Raw genomic sequence first — 20,130 nt, 5'->3', positions numbered from 1 at the left:
GACTCTGGAAGTTCCATCAGGGAGTTGGGTGGCCACGAGCTGTCTTTCCCTTCCAAGCAACGAAATTCAAGCCAAATGATTCCCACTAACTAGTAGCTGTGATTTTGTGCTTACCGTATGGACTTCGACGGGGCACCGGTCGAATATCAAACTTTTTCCTTCAGGGCACTCTCCCGCGTGAGCACAGCTTCCTTCGCACCATCCGCATCGCAATGGGTCCTCGTGGCCTCGCAGGCATTTGGAGCACGAGCTGTAGATACTGCACGATCCGACCGGAAACTGGACCACCTATATTTGGACAAATGCAAAAAAATCTCCCCCATGAAAAGTGCCACATTAAGATGCCCGACTAAGAGATATGAATTTGGCACAAACCGCTTCACGCAGCAAGCTTCCACAGATACGAGCAGAGGTGCTTGTATTTTGGTGCGATTCTCTCGAGGCATTACGAATGATACCTAAGACGTATTGCTGGTAATATCAGACAGCGTGCCTTTGTCATCAGGAAGTGCGTGAAGACAGAAGAAAATATTAGTTATGCAGGTGTGTTAGAGTTGAAAGAATCGTCAGGATGACATCTCAGCAAATGATAATTGCACGTGAAGGGATAGGTCTGAGGACTACCTACGAAAATTACCGCACCATTCGCCACGAGGGGCGAGTGTCAGTGTCGGCGCATGTAACAAGTGCAAAATATATTGTTGCATTTGTGTATACAAAAACATTAAAAACAACCCTGCTGCAGCTTTACGAAGATAATTGGAGTGGCATCGTGCATAGTGCACCAAAAAATCAGTGTTCTAAAGAGTTATTCCCTTCTCCTTCATTCGAGGATATCTGAATATAATATGCGTCTTTTTGTTCATTCAAGTGAAGGCACATAATTCCAAAAAAGGTGTTGCCCAATTCTTTTCTCCCTGCGTAATACCGTGGCCGTGCTTCCTCGTTGAGCTACATGCGCACTGCGTGGTTTTGCTTGCTGGCAGTGTCACCAGCCGAACGATTTTTCTTCGATTTGGCGTGAAACTGGCCGTCAAGTTATTCTCGAAAATTTCACGGCTCTTCTATTTACGTTATATGGTGGCTAATTTATTTATTTCAGCCACAGAACCATGCCGCTGTTCTTATAGGACTTAGCTAAATCTTTATAAAAGCAGCAGACACTATGAAACCTATGATGTGCCATGACCATGCACAAACTATTTCATTAAATTTTTCAGAAGAGTGAAAACATGATCATTGAGACGGATTTTTTTTTCATAATTCACTAGCTGTCGTAATGGTGCATCAAGTATTTCAACACAGCATGCGATGTAAGTGCACCGTGGTGGTGTTAGGGGCGTAGTGTATGACATTCATCTCTTTGGCCTGAGCAGCATAGAGTACAACGCTGTATTGTGACGACCTGAATAAAAAACATCGGAATGAAACCTCTTCTTTCTTAGTAAAAATAAGCAAAAATTTGTTCCTTTATTATTATGCACAGTTGTCCTGCTAAAAGCAGCATCTGTCTCTATTTTAAACGAAAATTTTTCGTACTACAAGTTTTCGACACCTGCACTGGCGGCTTACTGATTGTTGAATTGCTATTTTTCTTTCTGGTTATTTAAGCCCATCAATGCCGTGCCAAACAACAGTGGGGGATAGAACACATGGGCCAAGCTGGACAGCTGTTTTTTTTTATTATCTTCCTCACCCACTAGACCTAACATAGATAAGGAGCGTGTGTTACGCCAGAATAGGGTTGATCTTTCTGGCTACAATTCGCACAAAAAGAGTTGGCCAAAGGCCGCAAGTAAACCAGACAAACATGCGTACCTTGTTATGCAACAAGAAGTAGCCATAAGCTCCCTGCCTATCTAGAGCAGCGCTCTTCTCGATGGGAACGTTTCCTCCCCGTGACAAGTCCGTCCAGAATAGAAGTTTCGATGACTCACCTTGTAATTTAACCTGAAATAAAATTATGCTTTGCACCATACAGCCAAAACCTGTTCATTGTAGCTCGGAACAAAGGTTCATGTTTTACATCCAACATTATGGCAATGCTTTACATGCAAACAATTTTTTTCAAGCCGTAGCACCTCAATGACAAGGGACGAAGAACGACAAGAACACACACAGCGCTATCATTCAACAGCTGGGAAAACGCACAACTATTTATGCATTTTGAAGCAACAAAATACGCGTGTAGTCAGTGGGAACGAAGGTCAGGAAGTTTTTTTTAGACATTGATTGACGTGAGCCTCACGCAAACATTTCTTAGGCTGGCTTTTCCCCTTCCATAATTTCTCGCGTGCGCTTACTTTTGCATTTTCTGACTTGAAAAAAACTTACCGAGCAGCGGCCTGCATTCTTTTCACCTGTTGCAGTGTAATACAAGTTGTCCGTTTTGTTCATTTTTATTTGCTACATCGCGAACATTCTCTCGAATTTGATCACCAAGGCAGCAAACAGACAAGTTGTTGTCCCCAGGAGAGAGCAATCTGGTACATGATGCCCTCTTTGCATTCAACCAACGGAACTCGATGCTTCTTTTCGCACTCACTAGGCACGTGATGGTTATATCTGTTTAACTTTCGTAGCCTGTCCACCTTGTTAGGAGCTAGAAAACGAACTGATACTGCTATCCGTTTTGAAATTTGCTTCAGATTATGGAGAGACGATATGCAAGTACAGAAGCAGTACTTTTTTCTTTTTTTTTTGATAGGGCGATCGAGCACATTCTTGTTCTTCAATTTTCAATTTTCTTCATACTATTTCTGCAACAAATATCTGAAGATATCTGTCCGTGATAGCCTGCGAGTGGCAATTAACCTACGCACTTTTGCTAGAAAAGTGAATATATTTCGATATTTTCGAAGAACATTTTGAAAGCAAAGGTTCAAAATAGCTTCTTGGACCTCTTTGAAATGCTCAGAATAGTATTGTACCACCGGCTTACTATTTCGTTGCTCATAGACCCAACCGGTGTGATCGAGATTAAAGATAAAGCTAACGTCCATGCATCTTAGCATGCTGTTAGAACTAGCTTGAATGCTAAAACATGCGGGGTAAAACTTTCTCTCAAAAGTGTAAGCATGTTGAAAGTCCTGGGTTCAAAGGAATGCTGGTCCCTCTCGATAAATTTGCAACATCTGTGAATCAAATACAGTGAAAACAAGCGTGAAGCATGTAGGACGCTCCTTGATAATTTGTTCTCAGTCTGAAAGAGTAACAATAGGCGCCCACCAGAAATTATCGATGCGGAAAAGATCGCCATACTAGGGAATGCTTGCGTGAGCACCCCATCTGTCAGTCTAAGGAAAAAATCTTGCTTACCTTCGTTCCAGCTGGTTACACAAGTCTTTTAATGTCACGGTAGTGCTGCTTACATAAATGCACGTATTAGTTAACGCTTTGTGTTCATGTTATTCTTCGTGGATTACTTTTGATGCGCTACTGCTTCCAAGCATGAAACAACAAGCCAAGCTCCGCCAATGTTTTCGTGTACTAACTTCCTCAGAGCCCGTAACTTTTTTGACCTCAGCGAACAAAAAAAATTACATAAGTTCATGTAGTCATAGCTGCAGAGGCTTTCATTTCATAGCTTGAGCTAGCCTTTGGTACAATGCCCTCTCATGATGAAAAATAATAGATAAATGCTATACGCAAAGAACTCAAGAAATCTTGCAATCTGCATCATCAAACACATATTACCTATGCTATGAGGCGCTCAGCGGTGTGCAGGTTAAATTGTCTAAGATATAAGCTTAGCGGTAACGACTACTTCTCGAAGGTAAACATCAGCTTTCCTTGAAAGAGAAGTAAAAACTAAAAAGTGAAGTAAAAACTTGCACTTTTATATCTGCTATACTTATATGCAAAGTGAAAAACAAATTCATGTCTACAGATATGTTAGACGGTTTCATAAGATTGATACGATCAGCAGCGGTACGCGGATCATACCACCACTGACCACAAATAATTTTGCTGGCATCAGAGAATCAAAGATCAAAGAGGCGGGCACTCTCACCTTGTGGAGGTAACCGCTGTTGTCGCCCACCCATGCAACGGTGGCTCCGTTTTGTTTCATTACATTAATGGAAGTCATCAAGCCTTCTTTGAACTCCATGGTTGCGCGGCCGACGAGTGGCAGCAGGCCTTCAATGTGACTGTTAACCCCTGTGCTGCATCCGTCTATACTGTCATCGCTTTGTTCCTGAAAATAACAAATTGCGACGCAGTAAAGCAAAGCAATCTACGATGAGCCCGCCACCTATTCGTAAGTAGTGGAAATATTCTGCGTTCTTTCGTTCCTGCTGTTTTAAAACAGCGAAATAGAAAATGCTGTTGCATTAGCGTCACCCAGCGAATCAAATTACGTAATTGCAGTTTTAAAACGTGTATCCTAGTTTTAGTCTTTTAAACAGAAACAGCATTGTCCAGGTGGAGCTTTACAAGCGCACAGGGCTAAGTGTTCATGGAGAACAAATTGCATGGGAAAGCAAAAATAAAAAAGTATAAACTATAAAGGCAAATTAAAAAAAGCATATTTTTATCGAGCCGTATGCGAAAAAAAGCCAGCATACGTTAACGAGCATATTGAGTCAGAGATCTTAGTGGCCAGAGACTCTGGCGTGGCATTAATCTACAGCGGTTGATGGTTAATTGATGAGATGGATGGCACTGTGAGCTTTTCAGCCACCTCGCTGGTGGAGACCTAAAGAGTACCTCAGCTAAGAGGATGCAGATGCGTGGATAGCGTGGCTGAAAGTTCTCAAAATTTGGTCCTACTCGTCTCCGCTTTCGCTCAGCTACTCTGTCAGATGCGGGTGGCCTAAAGAAAACGGCAGCATCTCTTGTACATCACGCCGGTGGTGTTGCGACCGTGAGCCAAGTGACTTCCATGTTACTGGACAAATATCCGTCGCTTCATACGTGTGACGGGTTTTGTAAAGTGTTTTTAAATCTCTTCAGTTTTGATAGTAATTGCATTGCTACACGCCGACACTCTGCCACCGCTGCACAAAATATAATCTCTGCTGCTCTTTTCTAACGCTGCCGCTTTTAGTCGAAACGCATTTTAATGCTATCATATCAGAGATGCCCGGTTCAATTGAATAAAACCAAATATTTGAATGAATGTTGGCTGATTGGGTCGTAGGTGGTATCAACATGTTTTCGCAATCATATCTTTTGAAGAAATTTGGTTGGGCGCCAAGACTTATAGAATGGCGCAGCTTATTGTTAATTTCCGCAATGGCTATATTTGCAGTGGAATAAATTATTACATTTCTGAAGAAATCTTTAGACTACGTGCCATGACCCCCCTGCAGTGCAGATGAAAATCATGAAGCGAAAAACTCTTCATGCAACATACAAAATGATTACGTTAAAGTTACACAATTTCTGAAAGTCTTAAGAAATGTATGAAATCATTCTCTTTCAGGAGGCATGCTAGGAAAATTTCGAAAAGCAGAAGCGCGTTTCAAAGAAATATACTTCTGAAAAGTTCTTTTATTGCCTTACAGTAATCGAAATAATCGCATTTTGTTGCAAGGAATATATTATTTTGCCTGATATCTTCTATATGCCGAAAACTCCCCATGTTAATGGGCATCAGAGACCTTTTAAAAACTAGTTAAATTATTTATTCAGCTTTACCACTTCATGTACAGACAACGTAGGTAACTCACGTTAGGAGTGCAGTTGGAGTCCAGCTGGTTGTTACCGAAGAACTGGATGAGCTTCACCGTAGTTTCCCCCTTGTTGCAGCTCTTGACTGTCTTACGGAACGCAGCTTCCACGTTGTCCATGTCGAAGAAACAAAGCTCTGAACCGAGGCTTGGGTCGCTGGAGTTCCGATTTCCGCCGAAAGAAGTTCCGAATGCGACGGCAAGAACTTTGCTGCCGTTCTCATTTCCAGCTGTAGACTGCTCTAAGGACGCGCTGATGCCGATCCTGACGTTATTATTCACATCATCAACTTTTTTTAGACACCGTATGGGTAACTCTGTGTATGTTCTGAACGACAAGTCGTCCTCGCACACACGAACAAGCCTGGTCTCAAAGATGCCGGATAAACGTCCGCTATTCAGAACCGCAACAAAGTAAGCAAAGCCGTTGTAGCTGAAGCCGTACAAGAAGCGTGCACGGTAGGAGTTTTTGAAAGAGTCGAGCACTTTTACAAAAGAACCAGCTGTGGGAGTGGATGAACGAAGGCTAAAGGAATAGGGTGTGGTCAGTACTCTGGCTGACAGAGTGTAAGGGTTGTATTCAGAAGGCTGGCCATCATACGCCGAAGCGACGAATAGGATGTTTGCGTTTCTACCGCTACCAAAGAAAGCAACTGTGCCTGCGCTCGATGCAACGTAATCGGTGTTTGCTGTTTTTTCGATGGGCTTGCTGACGTTCAGGTCGTGCGAAACTTGATGAAATGAGCACATTCCTTGCAGTGTTGATGCGCAGGCCAGAACGCCTGAAGCTGACTCCAGCGGCAGTAGAATTTGATTTTTGTTGTTGGCCGTTGCAGTCTTTCCGTGAACGCAGTAAAGGTGGTGTGGGGCGCATAAGAGGAGGTCATCACTGGGCCCCGTGACGCTAACAGCTTCAAGCGAAAGACTCTCTGCTGACAGCTTATAGAGTCGGTTTTGACCACCTGCAATAACAATACCACCACCTTCCGGCGTACTAAACTGCAGAACGTTTTCCAGGGGTCCTTCTTGAGCCTTGAAGTGCTTCAGGGACTGAACACCTCCGTAACATACACTCATGAACAGCGTTACAAAGTATACATCAGCAAAAGACGACGCTGGGCCCTTGTGTTCCATCATCAATGATAAGGACTTCCACGGCCAGGTGTCTGTACAATCTTCACAAATTGTCCCAATGTGGCTTCAGAGGGCCTAAATGAATAGACAAATGGGGAAAAGAAGCAGAATAAAAATAGCATTCTCGTTGTTTCGTTATTTTGCTTTGTAGTGCCCTAAAACTTTCTTCGTGAACACGGCTTCTTTAAATATATTGGCAATGCTTAAACAGATTTACTGTTCATATATTTGACACCTTTAACTAAAACAATCGCGTGATTGCGTGTTTCTCTAACACGTGCATTCAGTAATTTAAACATCTACTGTTTTTAACACGACCACAAAAGATATTGTATCTGTAGAGCCTGCGTTCCGAAAGGCGTTACCGTTCGTAGTCATCCACTGACGGTGACTCCAGGCACTCATGTCAGTTAAATATATTTTTGAGGAAAGATGATGGACTCTTGGCAGAGACGATTCAAGGAGAAATTTTGCGATCATCGTTAAAAGTGTGGCAATGAAACTAAGCCGGCACCGGGTTTCTTGCTGCTGTTTAGCTTGAATTACACTTGGGTCTATACTATCCTAGATCACAAAACTCGGGCTTCGTGGGTATATAGCGCCAATATTTTGACAATAGTTACGCTCTTTTACAGAAAAAGCACGATAAGTGACACTTTTCGAAATCATGTTTTCATCTCGCCGGCTTCATCAGCGCACGTCAACGATCATTTTATGCAGCGTAGATTCTCTATTGATGACACATAGAGCAAATGCATGATCGTCAGCACATCGGCTATTGATGGAAGCGTAGGATGCTTTTAGGGTTTTATTTTTTTATCTCTCTTGCAGTGATGGTATTTTGATCACCGTATTTCTAGACATGAAGGACCAATCAACTGTGCTTCACATTACCGGATGTCCTTATTTGACGATATAACCAGGAAGATATCTAATGCACCAAGCCATATATTAGGCCCCGTGTTTAAGTTACCGATATAGTTTTTAGAATTACACACCCTTTAAGAGCCTATATATAATTTCAGAGGCAGCGTAATTCAAAAAATATCAAAACGCTCTACCATCAGCAAAGCACTTCCGCTTAACCACACTAATACAACAATATATTGCACAACGTTTATAAATACTGTTCACTGAAAAATTTCCCTGCATTTGGCTTTCTTCGACAACCTTGTAGTCGTTCCCTGGAGGATGCTAGATGCCATTTTTCCAGTATTAAATTTTTTTTATAATCTGCTTCCGTTAGTCTTCTGGTGCGCTGTGAAATTAAACAAGTGGATCGTATTTCACCTGGATAGCTCACTGCGAAACAATGAATCGAGTGGAGTAGAGCGTTGGATGAATATTCTTCTGGAATCGGGCACAATCATATCTACAAGCAAACAAATCAATCGCTCGCCGGCCACAAAAACACAAATGGTTTGGTTTACGGGGGTTTAAAGTCCCAAAGCGACTCAGGCTATGAGAGATGCTGTAGGGAAGGGCTCCGGAAATTTCGACCTCCTGGGGTTCTTTAACGTGCACTGACATCGTACAGTACACGGGCCTCTAGAATTTCGCCTCCGTCGAAATTCGACCGCCGCGGCCGGGATCGAACCCGCGTCTTTCGGGTCAGCAGCCGAGCGCCATAACCACTGAGCCACCGCGGCGGCTACAAAAACACAAAAGATGAAGATAGCGAGAAAAGCTAGTCGTATGGATTCTGTGGTAGCCGACTGCTCTTTAGTTTTAGACAGTTCAGATGATAGTATTCGTTTTGGCTGCACCCTTAACGGTATCTCGTGTCAGGGGAATCCTGGATTTAAATTTCAGTCAAAGCATTTGGCACTACTCTTAGCAGGATCGCTGCTTCTGTTATTGATGCGAACTCACTCCGCTCTCGGTCAGGCAATAATCTTTGGTTTTCGTTGTTTTATTCATGTTATAATATACCGTACACCATTATGCCATGTTTCGCTATTATACGCTTATTTTAACACATGACCGGAGGCATGAGACAAAAAACACAATCTTATGCGACAGTAAGTCATGTCTCTTGGCTTCGTAAAGTTCAGAACGGAAGGAAACTTGACCCTCTTTGTGAAGTCTCATGTGAATTGCTCCCTGCTTACAGCCTGCATGACAATGCAGCGTGCGTGGTTCATTTGGATCAACTTTCATAATACATGGCTTTGTCTGCCGCATTCCGGCTTCCACTAGTAACCAATTGTAACATTAAAGGCTGTTAAGTATTAAAACGTCGGTTTCATTCTGATCCTTTTTCTCTTGCCCATTAGCACATCCGCATGTCGTATTTGGCTCTGTCCATTTACCAGAATCTTGCTGCTGTCTCGTCGTGTTATATAAGGAATAAAATAGCCTGCAGTTCCTCTCTCCAAAGCGCCGCCTTGCTTTGCGTGCTACGCAGATTTCAGGAAGCCTTTGCTGATGATTGTAGTCCCGACCGTGAGTGGTCCCTGCCGTGCCGTCTTTGAACTTCCCCGACTATTCCGCACTAAGAAAAAGCAGTCGGTGGATGTATAGGCCTTATTCGCATGGGTGAGTCAGTCAGCAGGAGTTAAGGCTCAGTCAACTTTTCGGTGCTTTTTTTTCCCGGCTGAACTTTTATTCATTGCAAGTCGTTCTTGAAAAAACAACAGGAAAGGCGTCAGGTTTAATGGCTGTTTTTTTAGACATGCCGAAGGTTCTCCACACAACTGCGAAATTTGCAGCCTTCTTCGAAAACACAGTCCGTTAATGTCCACTCGTTTCTTGTTTTTTTTTAGGCTTTCACATTGGCCGTGGTGACGGCACTGCACGGATTGTGCTCGTGTGGTTACTTTATAAGACCTTATAAGAATGTGCGCTTTAGGCCAATATAGTGTTGCAACTCACTTCAGCGCAGAAGTGATAATCATATCTACAAAAAATTTCTGCAGTTACTTAAATGCGCATGAAGCTATCAACATTAAGGTCATTAAGCAGGACGTAGAAAGGTCAACTTTCTCCATGGGCTCACGAAGTTGCAGTGTTAATTTGTACCGTTACGCATATAAGATACACTGATGCTGTTTCTGTCCGGGAATTTAAACAGCCGTTCGGAGGCTTGTCTGCTGACGCCAGCTCAGCAGTCAGGTATACTGTCACGTTGGTGCTAAGCGGCCAGGGGTCAACAGCGGCGTAGACCTGGACGAGCGCTTCCACAACACTTTTCTTTTTCTTAATTGACGCGTTAGTCTGCATAAGCGCTGGCGTCACAGTTGGGCATTAATAAAGAATGAAATACATTACTACGGACATTTTAAGAAACTTGGGTTCTAGTAATGCGAAAATATTCCAATTCCATTCCAATCGTATTTTAATTATATTTCAATTCTATTTCTATTATATTTATTTTCAGTTAGTGCAATGCTAAGTACTAGTACTGACTATTACTGGTTAATATTTCATATTTTCCTGCCGATGACATGGCACTGCTTCGTCCAATCGCCAGTTTTGTAACGCCGCCACTTTATGCGCGACACCAGGATTTTTGAGCCATCTAATGCTTTTCATTAATAATATCCCCCACCCAGCTAACCTATTTCGCATTCGGCTAATTGGAGCTAGGACAGAGAAGAAAAAGTCATGATAACTATAGTAAGCTGCCGTAAGCATACCTTTAATTGTGCGTGTGAATTTGAGTGCTTTTGCCGCTGCGCGAAGGAAGAAAAGGAAAACGCATGGGGGTTGTCGGCTGGCGTTAAATGGGCCACTATTACTGCCTCGTGCTGATGTAGAATGAGGAGAATCAAGACGGAAGAGAAATAGAGACTTTTAGCAGAGCGAGCCAAGGCCAGCGGAGCGGAGCGGACGAAAGGGGACGCCACTGCGCATGTACAGAACCTCAGGCGGCCAGGGGGTTTACAGTGCTGTGCGCTCGCCCGCCCGCTCACCCGCTCGTCTGGTCACCCCAGCGGAGGGCGCCAAGCGAGCGAGTGAGCGAGCAAACCGGGGTTTAGCCTGGCTTGACCATCACAGTGCCAAACGTTCTTTTTTTTTCTAACGTCACATACTTGCGCAGATTATGCGGACCACTAATGTTAAAGAATAGCAACACAAATTTTGTTTGACTTTAGCAATCTTAGTATAATAAGAACAAGCGTGATTTATATTAGTTTCCGCGTAAATCCGCTTTTCACCAATTGGGGGGGGGGGGGGGGGGCAGCACAGCACTCCGCGCTACTAAGCTCATTCGGGCGTTTTAGACGCTGCGCTAAAACTCTTTACTCGCGCTACGTTCGGCTGGTGCCCCACTGGGGAGCTTCCAGCGAAGTGCAACGTAAATCCGGTCAGCTAAAAGCCTCTAGTAGAACTGACGCACGCCGCAGCCGTCAGCGTTGTAGCGACGACGATGACAGTGGCAAAGCCAATATAAATCTATGTCCTCGATACCTATCTTCAATCTAAGAAGCCCTTTAATTTATACTGCCGTGCAGAACAAGCAGTCATGGACAAGTGGTTTCTCTCACGAGTTGCTATAATCTTTACTGCATCCACTTCTTATTGTTAGTTCAAACTATGTTTTAACTTTACCTTGCCAGCTGCACTAGTTTTATCTTGTAAATAACGGCGCTGTGAGCCCAAAGGTACAACACTCCATCGAGGTATTCGCTGTGCGAGGATCAGCTGGTAACTGCCATCTCTCATCCTATTCGCGCTGAGCGAAGACAGCGAATGTCTCTTTCGATACCTTCTTACTCCTCATAATATCTATTCGGTACGTCGTTGCAGGAACGTGCGCAGCATAGAGTATCCACGCCATTGCCCGGTATCGATCGAAGGCCACACAATTTAGTAGAGAAATGGTCTCTAAAAATTTTCTTTTGCAACATGCATTAGAGGGTTAGCGAAGTTTAAATGTGAGCATGAATGACATCTACAGTAAATTAGCGTCAGTATTTCATAATTATGTCTGGATCTATGCTGAACATCTTAAAATCTTTTTTATGTTAATTCAATTAAGAACCTAACGGCAAATCGAGAATTTAATAAATATTCTAACCTCTGCAAGCATTCTTTCAAGAACCACCTTCTCAATTGAAGCACAGGTTGCTGACTTCATACTAGATTTGCTTGAACTAATTGACAAGAATCATCAAACTAGCACCACATTCCTTAACTTCATCGCAGATATCGATCGCGTCCTCCGGAATCATTTATTGACAAATTCTTCGTTAAAAAAATTGCAAATAATGCAATCAGTTGTACTGAGACCACTCCATTAGGCATACTATGTCATCGGTAGAGTAATCACCAAAACTCACGACACATCTTTGCAGCAACATCATGTAAAAACATTTGCTTCAGCGTACAATGCGGCATATCGGGCTATCCCCATTACCGAGTGCTAAGTGGTGTCATATACTACGAAACACAGTGTACAAGAACACCAGTGCAGCGTTTCCTTCATTTCCGTTTTCCCCTCAACACCATAGAACATCTTTAACCTACATCTATTACTGTCACTGTCATAAAAGACTCTCATTCAAAATCAATCCGTCCTTCCTGACGCTTACCAAAAAGAGCGAAATTGAAAGCTGACCCCTTCAGCTTCAGAGCATCTACTACCCTTCGCTTAATATCCCTGGAAAGCTAAAAACGTCTTGAAATATTTAATAAAAGCGCGTTAAAGTGAACGTTTGCAATATAACGGAACTTGGTAAGATAATGAGCCTGAATGACGACTGAAAATGGGGATATTGTTCAAGGCGTTCTCAAAGCGTTTGTATTACTGCCCTTGAAGAGCAAAGCCCTTTGTAAACTACAAGTGAGGTCCGACAACAGTGGAAAGAAACGAATTTTTACGCTCGAAAACACATGAAGTCTCTTTGCAAAAAACTAATGAATGTGTGTGACGCCGCGTCACTCTATTGTTGTACATCAGTAAGCCGTTACATTTGTCTTCCAGAGCATGCCACAAACTTCTTGGACGGGAAACTTGATAAAAGGAGATAAGAAGGAAACGGAACATCCTAGCAGTGGTTGGTGCATAACGACATACTATGCTACATAGACACATGTTTTCATTTCTGCTACGTAAACACTACATGGGGTGAGATAGCAAACGCAAATACAAGCTAATCTAAGGCTGCAAAGCAAGAGCCTACAGCTGACCCGAAAGACGCGAGTTCGATCCCGGCGGCGGCGGTCGCATTTGTTGGATGCAAAATATTATAGGCCTGTGTACTGTACAATGTGACTGCATGTTAAAGAGCATTACACGGTTGAAATTTCCGGAGCCCTCCACTACCATCTCTCATAGCCTGAGGCACTCTGAAAGGATAAAACTATGAACTAAAGTAATCAACAGCAACGATCGTATCAATAACCTACCGCTCAGCCCCAACAGTGTCTCCTCCCCAGTACCTCGGGAAACAGCACTACCACCGACAGTTCCGTCCGCACTCATTGATGTGGGCGAAAGTCTGCGGCGGTCACCTACACAGTCCGAACACACTCTACACTCTGGGGTGCCTGCGCTGTCTCCCAGCTGAGCAGGCCTGCACGATGCGTGCAATGCAACCCAAAGGCACAGCGTTGGACGTCAAGGAACTGAATATACCTGACGTGTCGCGCAAATTTCTTAGAAACGCAACGCTTCCGACGCGCCCGGATATACTTACGGCCGCGGCACCCTCAGTTGACACCTTCCACGCAAACTAAGGCTGCAAAAAAGATTACAGAATACCAGCTGGAATACATGGACCGCATCCCATAATATAATGTATACTGTCTAGAGCTGGTGTGGTGCATAAAGCAACTATTTTTCCTAAAGCGCAATCTATAGGCACACTGCATCCAGTTTAGGCCTGAAAAGCGTCAATAGTTCTTTTGTTGGAGGTTGACTACATCATTTCACTGATCACCGCCAGGTCTGCAGTTGCAAATCTCTGTTTTCTGTCACCGCTGTATCAGTTTTCAGGTGACTGACATGTCAGTTTGGGGGCGAAGGGAAGGTGTCGTTCTGTAGCTGCCCAATGTAGGACATCTTCCTCTCAAGAGTGAGTGTGGGAGGTAGCAGTTAATAGTCTTGGGTTGATGTAGAGCTGGCCTGGCTGTAGAACTGGCGTGATCCAAGACTTTTTTTTCCTATGGCGCAATTAATCTATATGTGGTCGTCATCATGACGCATGCATAGGTACTCCGCTTAGGAGAAAATCAGGCCGAAGCCCTCCTCCGCATTCCAGGCTGAACGCCTCACTTCCGCACGAGGCTACCAGGTTCACTATCCGCCGGCAGTCACGTATGCGCGTGCATTCCCAGTCCGAGTCGAATGCCTTGGCGCCCAGATGATGCAATAGCAGCAGGCGGAAGCGGCAAGTGCGCGACATGTTGCTCGAATCGCAGTGCGGTTGAAGCCGTCTGGCGTAATCACAGTCAGCGCACGTGTTTAAGACCCATCAACACGCGCTCCCCACTGCGGGTGCTATCCACCTGCTATTCTTTCTCTTTCTCGTACGAAAGCCCTCTTCACTTTGGGGCGGTTGAGTTGCGCACAGATAATGAGGCGCTCCAACCGGCTGCTAAATTGGGATGTAGCTACTTGTTTCGAAGTCTCATGCACTTGCACTTGACCTGCGATAACCCGTCGTGATTAGGTCTTGTCTGCAGTATATCGCAGATAGCACCACGCTCGCAGCACTCCTACCCTACTTTACGCTCAGAATGCCGGAAACAGCCGCTGCCGCAATCTGTGGTTTACAACGAAAGGGAGCTGTCAAGCTTCTAATTTTGAGGTGAGTGAATTAGATTTGTGATGCAGGGATACTGCTACACTCCATCCATGCTATGCTATCATATTCGTCCAGCAATATGGCTTTGAAGAAGAGAAATCAGCTATCTTTCAAACAGATCCGTGGTCGCCGACTTTCCCGTTTAAATATCTTAAACAGCATAACGTTCGTGTCATTCTGGAGCAGTTTAATTCCGTACCAGGTTTCGTTATATGCAGTGTAAGTGCAGATATCATTTGTGCCTTGAAACACAGTAGAGGTACTGTGACATCTCCTGCAGTTGCTGAATCTATAAAAAGGTAAATGGCGTTAAGACGCGTTGTCATGCACGTCCCTTAAATGGGAACATGGAAAGTAATATTACTCAAACGAGTTTTAATCCAACTTGCTCTCTCTATCTTCCAGTTCAGCCTGGTAATTTTCGATAACCTGGCAAACAGCGTCGTTTAAACTTCTTGATGAGTGAATGTTACTAGCAACTTTTCTAGTCACAGTTTATGGGATCTCGACGGGGAACAGCGCGGTTTTGACGTTATAACCATCACTGGCAAGGTCACACACACTCCAAACTTTATTTTAGTAGAAAGGTGACTTACGGCAATCAGGTTAATTTTTGAAAAACACGACGTTTCGGGACAGGCTCGGTCCCTTCTTCACGGTGTGACTACGGGCGATGCGCAGCTTGGGTTTTTAAGCCCTCGTGTTGAATACCTCCGGGTCAGTGGCCGCAAACCATGAATGTAAGACGAAGGAAGTGTCCCCAGGGAGCGATTAACATTCCTTCGCGTCTGTTGTATGTGCCACGACTCAAGCAGAATCTTCCTGCGCTGGTTTGCTTCGGTTTCCAGTACAATAGTGCCGTCAAAGTCAATTCGGTGGTCATATTCCTCGCAGTGTTCGGCACCGTGCTGCGCTGACGGTTCATTTGTCGGACGTCCGCTTTGCGTTGCCTCATTTTTTCGGCGAAGTTCTTCGTTTCCCCTACGTACGAGGCCGGGTGGACCGAGCAGGGAATCGTGTATACCACCTCTCTTGGGCCCTTTCTTTTGGGTGACGGTCTTTCGGGCGGGGGAGAAGGCGTCCGATGGTGATAGCCGGTTTGTGCGTTGCCAAACTTTTGTGCGATCTCCAAACTTGCTGGAGATCAATGTTTACGATTGTACAGGATATTTTTAGCCATTGATCAATGGCTAAAACAGCCTATTTTGAATCGAATAATGAGAAGCACCTGAAACGACTACTGCTGACTGCGCGCAAATGTGTCTGCAATTTTCAGGTTATTTAATTACAGCACTCGACTCGGTGCACATGGTTTAGACCCACCGACCCAGGAAACCCACCTCATGTGCTTTCCCTCCCTCATTTTCCTCTTTGGGGCAATTCAGCTATGCACAAGTAGTGGGGCCGTTATTGGGCGCTTCATTTTGTCATTTTCATCTCGCCTTCCGCGCTGCTTCCAACCCCGACGAGTTTCTAAATTTGTTCATTGCCCCTGCCCTTTGAGACTGATAAAGACTTGAAGAATAAGGATGCCGTGAAAAGGATTTGTTGCCTGCTTTTATCGCAGACGGTCCAGACGCCGGAAGGGCTCCTAGTCTAGTCCACCTCCATGTTGACGTGACGAGTCGGAAACCACCCACTGCTGCATTCTGCGCTTGACAACGAATCCCAGCTCACATCAGTATCCCTGAATTTTGAGGTTGGTGCATTCCATATTTTTTGATGCGGCGATACTGGCAAACTCCTTCGATGCTAAGTTAGCGCCGTTGATAGTCTGCCGCAGAAAATTACTTTGAAGAAGCAGAACTGAATAAAAATGAGCAACTTCGTTGCGAAGTATTCTGATTTACAAACGGCTGTTTGTTTCTTTGTAAGACATATTTATGCCGCAGCAGGCTTCGTGACATACGGCCTAAAAGTTATTATTATTCCAGCTATAAAGCAAAATGGATGTCCCGCGGTATTTCATATTTTGAGTCCTTCGACAAGAAACTTTGAGTCCTTCGAGCAAGATGCAGAGACTGCCATTTTGTTGGCGTAAAAAAGCGAGCTAGAATTTTGTCATTGCAAGTTTCTTTATAATTTTAACCTTAAATTCCTTCTCGTGTACTTAGGCGTAAACCGATGAATTTGAGTTAGCACGGGCTAATACAATTTTCGCAGCAACCTGAAACAATTTGTGCAGGTTTAAAGAAATCAAAACGAGGTCGTGTTTACCCGTGCAGTCTATTCTGGCAGCAATTCCTCCTTGTGCACAAAGCCTCTGTGCTGTTATGTCATTACTCGCAAGCTGCAAAAATTAAGGAAAATGACGACTGTGACGTCACTTTCAGACACATTAAATGAAGTCTCCTACCTACCTCAACAATTGGCCGACCTAAGTGACTGCACGAGGGTAGCCCAGTGTTGAAGGACAAAAGAGTGGATATGATATAAATTATGAATGAAATCGTTATATCTATACACGCATGTATAACAAAGCAGAATATGACATAAGGGGCGCGGCGCAATGAAGGCTGAGACAATCCTGCAAAAAGCGTTTGCGCTTAAGAAGTGCTCATTATCCACCTGCGCTCAGCAATATATGTTTATAAATAGTGGATTGTGCTTAGAAAAATCTTTATTAGGGAATTGTGACGCGGCAGACAGAAAGTTTCTTCTCTATCTCGAGCACCAAGGTTTTTGTTAAAAGGAACAAAATATCAGCATGCAATAGTCTTATCTCGCATACAGTGGCCTCCGGTGTCCGTGCTGGAAATCGAAACCTCGGCCAGGTGTTCACAGTAAGCGCGCATTACCTACGAAGCCTTAACGGTGTCGATGTCTGGCTAAGAACTTGGTAAGTCGCTGAATAGACAGGAAACAGGCTATATACACTCTACTTCAACTTTAGCCTGCAAACATTAGCCAACAAGGCGCTCCCGTGCTGTCATTCGTTCGATGGCGGCACAGTCATATGGAGAAGTCAAAATGCTATGTCAGTCTACTTTCCCAACAGGACATGGCCACGTATGAGGGCTCGTCATTCGCTTCCGCAATGTTCAGATTTTCTCTAAAGCTGCCAATGTGTACATACTTTGCTTAATTGTTGGTTCGAACTCGCCTTTCAACCGTGAGTGCGTTGTGAAAAGTGTAGATCATTTTTGAAGCTATTTAAAGGCAAATAGCCTTCTGGCAAAGGAATGGCTGTTTAGGAGGTGTGCGGCTCACCGTCTGATCTTGAAGCGCTCGAATCCCGAGCGGCTTCTGTTAAGTCATAACCGCATAAGCCGAGCGATATCCCATCGGCGACGAAGTGCAGCGCGAACTACTATCCCTCTCTGAGGCTTCTATTGCAATAATGTGGTGATAATTGTTCCAAAATGATTGTTTCGGTGAGAATGTTTTCTAAATTTAGAAATCAACCTATGCAAATTAATCTGGATGAACTTGGGCTTCTAGGGAATGCACACAGTGGCAACTACCTGCTCTTCAGCACTGGCAAATTATGACAAAGTTTGTTTAGAATCTTCTGTTATGACTCGTAATAATCGCAGTGATTCAAATCAAGCTAGGCGGCTACGCTTCTTGTTGTTCAACTGCTGCACTTCTGAAAAAAAGGTTTAAAAAAAATGTGTTTTATCTCAAGAGTTCACACATTGTTATATATGAGATCTGTTATGATGTGCTGTATGGTGTGCACTTTTGAACAAGCAAGCCGGTTCTTTGAAAGAAAAACTGAAATGCCTCATAGAGGCCGCACCGCAAATGAGCGAAAGAATAAACGGCGGCCACACCCCGCGTATGCAGTATGAGTATGAGTATACACGCCACGAGTACACGAGTATACAGAAGCAGCTTGGAAACCGAGAACGCGCAGCAAACGAAAAAGCTATTATCATGCATCGACGTGCATCCAAGGAAATGGCAAAGAGCGGACATGGTTTCCTCTTCCAGAAAAACAAAAACCTTCTGCGCGCTAAATGGGGCTTTGAAAGCTCGCCCGGAGCGAGCCAAATGGTATTGGTTAATGCCATAGACCTTTGATCCCGCGAAGTTATGGTTGGTGCATTTTTTCAGTAATGCTCTTCAGGTGCCGCATTCCTCCGCTAGGTAGCGGTAACACTGCGACCAGTTGGTGGAGCTAGACTGTTCGAATGCCAGCGAGCGTCTTCGGTACATGCGATGCAACGCAAGTTTGACGCCTGAGCAGAGAAGCGCTCGACTGACCAGCAACGCACCCTTACGCGCCCGCACACGATAGCGAAGTATGTTTCTAACACGTCTTCAAAAAAGAAAAGAAAAAGCGCTCATCGCTTCCCTTGAGGCCTTGCCAATAGATGTTCGTAGACAGTGGTTGGCAGTATCAGTGACCTGTGTGAAAGTTTGGGATGAACAAGATGCAATCAGCGAGTCTTGAAAGGTGTTCCCACAAGTACCGCTATTGAGGGCCGTTCGAATACCGCAAACAGGGTCGGCAATTTTTTGATGTCTTATATTTCATTGGGGCCCTCTACCAGACAAGTCTCGAGATACCTTGATGTAGTTAAAAAAAAATGGCTCAGGTGTTCTTTAGCTCTGCAGCCATGCATTTATTAACAGCGCCCTGTATAATTACGATATTGCTTTGAATGTTTTTATCGAATATTGGAGTTCATGACCTGAGACTACTGCTTTTATGCCCTGGAAGTTCTCAGTGGGCTCCTCCATTAGCCTTCCTGTTGTGCATCTCAAAGGCAGCACTCTGACGAAAAGCGTCCAGAATTTCTCTCCGATTGTTTTCGTTCTCATTACATCAGGGAAATCAAGAAGGTTGATATAACGCGATATTACCGGAATAAATACAAACAATATATTTCGTTCTGCGGAGCAGTCGACATAGTGCAACTTCTCACAACTGCCTTTGTTCAGCTTTTGAATACAGCATTTTGCGTCGAATCAGTATTTATATGCAGCTTATGCGTGCTTACTCAACTTGCAGCTTTAGTATTATGTTTAGATTACGTAAGTGGTCGATTTTTTATTAATACCACCCTTTTTTAATCAAGCTTTTTGGAGCCCGCAGTTATCTATATATTGCTTTATGTCTACTACCGAAGAGTGGTTTTTGATCATTAACGTAGAGGGAAAGTGTGAAACAACAGGACAGTGCGGATGGCGAAATAGATTGTGAATGGATAACAAAATAACTCAAGTATCTCATTTACGTACATAATAGAAACCAACAGAGAGCGCAGTACAAGAGCTAAAGCTACTTAAAGTAGGCGAAGAGTAAATGCGTTCCTTTTATTCTGGGAACAAAACAATCACATGATTGAAGCTGATCAGGTGCTTTCATCGCGTTTTCTTTTCAGTTTTCACTGTAGGATGTACATGCCTACAGCTTTCTCTGTAGGCATGCTAACAGTGAACATGCCTACAGTTTTCGTTGTAGGCATGAAACCGATGGCGCCAGCGCCATCGGTTTCATGCCTTTGGTTGCTTTGCCCCCTTTGCCTGCCCCCTACGGCCAGTCTTAGATAACAGTCAAGACTGTGGGAGGGTCGTGGCATCGTTGCAGCATCAAGCCGTGGTGGCATCTGTATCTG

At 44.1% G+C, this 20,130-nt stretch overlaps 2 protein-coding genes and 1 long non-coding RNA gene across 3 annotated transcripts in view; 1 reads left to right on the top strand and 2 right to left on the bottom strand.

Annotated features, from left to right (window-relative positions):
• The window catches only part of LOC144099219 (uncharacterized), a 21,909-nt gene extending 3,761 nt beyond the window's left edge, over positions 1 to 18,148 (top strand). Inside the window, exons 2-3 of the long non-coding RNA XR_013307349.1 lie at positions 14,442 to 14,566; positions 16,131 to 18,148. This is a non-coding gene — a long non-coding RNA (uncharacterized LOC144099219). The remainder of the gene's footprint in view (positions 1 to 14,441; positions 14,567 to 16,130) is intronic.
• The window catches only part of LOC144097732 (hepatocyte growth factor receptor-like), a 77,265-nt gene that overhangs the window by 40,414 nt on the left and 16,721 nt on the right, over positions 1 to 20,130 (bottom strand). The gene's annotated exons all lie outside the window — the stretch shown is intronic.
• LOC144096814 (plexin-A4-like) lies at positions 5,640 to 13,329 on the bottom strand. The gene is made up of 2 exons (XM_077629686.1): positions 13,164 to 13,329; positions 5,640 to 6,884 (listed from the first exon to the last, which is right to left on the bottom strand). The coding sequence occupies exon 2, from the start codon at positions 6,810 to 6,812 to the stop codon at positions 5,640 to 5,642; it is 1,173 nt and encodes a 390-aa protein (XP_077485812.1). The 5' UTR covers positions 6,813 to 6,884; positions 13,164 to 13,329.

Source organism: Amblyomma americanum, chromosome 7 (genome assembly GCF_052857255.1).
Source record: "Amblyomma americanum isolate KBUSLIRL-KWMA chromosome 7, ASM5285725v1, whole genome shotgun sequence".
NCBI classification, from domain to species: domain Eukaryota; kingdom Metazoa; phylum Arthropoda; class Arachnida; order Ixodida; family Ixodidae; genus Amblyomma; species Amblyomma americanum.
This window is presented reverse-complemented; position numbering and strand designations above follow the sequence as displayed.

What these genes read in the sequence shown, in the direction of transcription:
- LOC144096814 (XM_077629686.1), bottom strand. Translation starts at nt 6,812, where the DNA reads ATGATGGAACACAAGGGCCCAGCGTCGTCTTTTGCTGATGTATACTTT.